Genomic DNA, 3,522 nt, shown 5'->3' with positions numbered 1-3,522 from the left:
AAACTGAGGATAATAGAACGCCGTGCAGAACCCCGACCAGAGCCTGCACCCCTCGTTTCCCCTCCCCTTCCACCACGTCCCGCTCCACCACCCCGCGCCACCAGGAGCACCTGCCGCAGGTCAGTCTCTCTCTCTCTCTCTCTCTCTCTCTCTCTCTCTCTCTCTCTCTCTCTCTCTCTCTCTCTCTCCGCCGCATTCCTTCCTCTTCGATTCCATTTCCATGGGATGGGGACGGATGGATTGCAGGATTAGGGCACCAATTCCCTCCTTTCCGGCGACGTCGGTACATACTGCTTGCTGCTTAATTTTGCATTGAGGTACACCAACAAAAGAGAACCAGTGACCGATCTATAATTTATTCGCGGCAGGACAAACCCGCCCATTAGCATTCTATTGTATTGTATTGTATTGTATTGTGCCTCTCCCAGTCTCTCCCTCCCTTATACTGTAAGCAAGCAAGCAACCAAGCTTCCCCTTCACAGATAGATACATACTAGTAACACTGAATCCATGTAATTCTGCATTCTAATTCTTCTTGTTTTTCTTCAATTTCAAAAAAAAAAATCTTCTTGCTTTCTCACCCCTACCCATATTATATATGCAGGGCCAGGAGCTGATGCAGCAGCAGCAGCACCCTCCACGCACAATGCTGCTCCCCACTCCCAGCCTTCAAGAGGTTTCTCCGATTGGAGTGCGTCCAACAGTGCCTTCGCGTCCGTTGCTGCGCAGCCCGCCCCCGCTACCACCACCACCACACCCTTCCACTACAACCTCTCCCAGTCTTACGCGCTATGGACCCATTACATGCTTAACAAGAATGCACTACCCTACACTTCTTATCCCGCTGCACCACAGGACGAGAATTCCCACCCGCTGCACCATACTCACATCCCGCCAGACAAGGATTCAGGTACTGTCTCCTGCTTATTCTTCTTGTTGCTATTGCTGCTGCTGCTGCTGCTACTACTACTACTACTATTGTTCAGGGACAAGCAGCATTACAATCCCCTGCCCGGTTCCTTCATATATCCAGTCCTTTCACAAACTCAGACCAAACATGTATCGCTTTCATTCCTTTCAAGCTCACAGACATAGATAATTACCTATAGCCATTACTAGTTCTCTTCTTTCTTCTGTTTATGTCCTGCTGCCTATCAGAAGCACGTAGGCTGGCACTTTATTTCTATGTCGTTATAATATTGACTGTGGTCTGTGGTTGTGCAATACATTTATCAGAATCCACTGTAGCATTAACCGATAACTCTGAGTTTGAGCCGACTAATGAAGTCAGTGTTGCAATAGTCAGCGCATCCAAATTCTTGCACTCTAATGCACCAGTCTCTCCATATTCTATTGAAACAACAGGTTCTGCATCCAGCCTTGGGTTTGACTCTTTCACTACAATGTCCCTTGGACCAAACATATGCGCCCACATGTCTCCCATGGAAGGATCTATATCTGCCAATGAAGCTGACAATTCAGAGGTACAGAAAAGATATGAACCTTCACGGTTATGACAAACTTTATTATTTTCGCGATTTCACCCTTCCTAATTTTTACGTCTGCTCCGATGCGTGGCACACAGGATTTGCCTACAGTAGTTACAAACAGTGATGAAATGGACACTAGAAACAGTGATGAAGTCCATCCTGACTCAGTTGCCACTCTTCCTGAATCAAAGCCTAGTCATGAAAGCTGCACCACTGTGAGTAACGTGATACATATCACACACTTTTATGTCCGTTTTTTCTTCTATGGCGCATATCTTGTGCCGAATCTGCATTTGATATGTTGCTGGAAAATAATACTTCTCTTGTAGTTAACAAGTTATTTTTCTTCCTGTGCCACTGTTTGCATGGGGGACAACATGCCTTTTCAGAAATTCAACTCTGGAGAGTACCAAGTCGTTTTGCGCAAGGAGTTGACAAAGAGTGATGTTGCAAATGTCGGGCGAATCGTGCTACCCAAGGCATGTTCTATTGCTTGAAATTGTCTATCCTTTTTATTCTTGGAGAATTATGGCACTGTCAACTATGCCCTATAATGTAACTATCTTAATCTTTTGCAGAAGGATGCTGAGGCTAGTCTTCCACCATTGGTGCAAGGTGATCCTTTGATACTGCAAATGGATGACATGGTGCTTCCAGTTACATGGAAATTTAAGTATAGGTATATGCTCTTAGATTGTCTTATGACATCTTTGAAATGACACATCTTACCCCGAGGTCATAACTTCTTTCCTGACAAAAGCTGCGAAGTTGAAGGCGTTGTATAAATTAATTTGTGCTCTTAATTTGGAGGTCAAGTTGGCACAGAGTTCTGGGTTCATTACATCATAATAGGCACGGCATGCAAAAACTGATGCATTTTAATGTCGCTAAATTCAAATGTGTCCTGATACTTATGATATGCTATTTCAGATTCTGGCCAAACAACAAAAGCAGAATGTATATTCTGGAAGCTGCAGGTATGCTTCAGTGTGGAATTTGGATACAGCTTCAAATTCTTTGTGGACTCCTAGGTATCCAGACATCGATAGATTGATCCATTTCAATTCTCTTTGTCAGGTGAATTTGTGAAGACACATGGCCTTCAGGCAGGAGATGCGCTCATTATCTACAAGAACTCCGTGCCCGGCAAATTTGTACGCAAAATTTCTTACTCCCTACGTTCATATAGCAATCATAACCTTAAATTCAGTTAATTGCGTGTGACATAGCTCACTGAAATATGTAAAAGCTAGAACAAAATTTCTGATTCCATGAACCTGTGGTCATGAGGTACTTAAATTAAATTGCCAGTTCGATATATTTTGTTGATGTCTCATTTTTACCTTTGTGTTTTTATAAAGATTATCCGTGGGGAGAAGGCCATTCAGCAGACAAACCCCTAGACGCAACTTGATGTGGGTGTAGCAGCGTCGAAGATGGCTTTTTTGGGTTCACCATAAGTTCATAATTGAAGTGATTATCAACTTTCATGACTGGGTCACCATCGCATTGGGATGAGATGGAAAACAGAGAATCAGGAGTCTCTGACTTCTTGACTCCTGGTGGGTGGAGAAAAGGAAGAAATTTTGGGAGAACATTGGAAGTGCTGCCAATGAGCCTACATCTGAGCGGGACAAGTAGTTTGCGTTTTTTGTTTCTCTAATTCGGTTGTATTTGGATGCTCGAGTTCTGCATTGCATTCTGAACAACATTCGTAGTTCCTTTTTCTTGTAAATATTTTGGACCTATAAGATAAAAGAAGTGATTGGAACTTGTGCAATTATGGTGCAACTCATTGTATCAACCAAATATTCCAGATGTCCAAACATGGAATCGAATTAGAAAAACAAAAGTGGTCTGGAACTTATGCAGAAACTGAAGGTTACCACAGAAACTATTGTATTCAAACGGGGGATTTCCTAGCACATAACCTCATTCGATTGCATGTTTGGACATAACCTGTGGTCTGGATCTTATGCAGATGACTGTAGGGCCAGTAGGGAATATAGGATAGGAGCAGTAGTCCTCGTGA

At 43.3% G+C, this 3,522-nt stretch overlaps 1 protein-coding gene across 1 annotated transcript in view; it reads left to right on the top strand.

Annotated features, from left to right (window-relative positions):
• The window catches only part of LOC101776130 (B3 domain-containing protein IDEF1), a 3,573-nt gene extending 292 nt beyond the window's left edge, over positions 1-3,281 (top strand). Inside the window, exons 2-10 of the mRNA XM_004974231.2 lie at positions 17-119; positions 605-910; positions 1,366-1,484; positions 1,586-1,705; positions 1,880-1,969; positions 2,069-2,169; positions 2,421-2,467; positions 2,568-2,644; positions 2,852-3,281. Coding sequence (XP_004974288.1) covers positions 17-119; positions 605-910; positions 1,366-1,484; positions 1,586-1,705; positions 1,880-1,969; positions 2,069-2,169; positions 2,421-2,467; positions 2,568-2,644; positions 2,852-2,893 — 1,005 coding nt within the window. The 3' untranslated portion in view covers positions 2,894-3,281. The remainder of the gene's footprint in view (positions 1-16; positions 120-604; positions 911-1,365; positions 1,485-1,585; positions 1,706-1,879; positions 1,970-2,068; positions 2,170-2,420; positions 2,468-2,567; positions 2,645-2,851) is intronic.
• The last annotated feature ends 241 nt before the right edge of the window (positions 3,282-3,522 follow it).

Source organism: Setaria italica, chromosome VI (assembly GCF_000263155.2).
Source record: "Setaria italica strain Yugu1 chromosome VI, Setaria_italica_v2.0, whole genome shotgun sequence".
NCBI classification, from domain to species: Eukaryota; Viridiplantae; Streptophyta; class Magnoliopsida; order Poales; family Poaceae; genus Setaria; species Setaria italica.
Note: the sequence above shows the minus strand (reverse complement) of the source record. Positions and strands in the feature narration are given on the sequence as shown.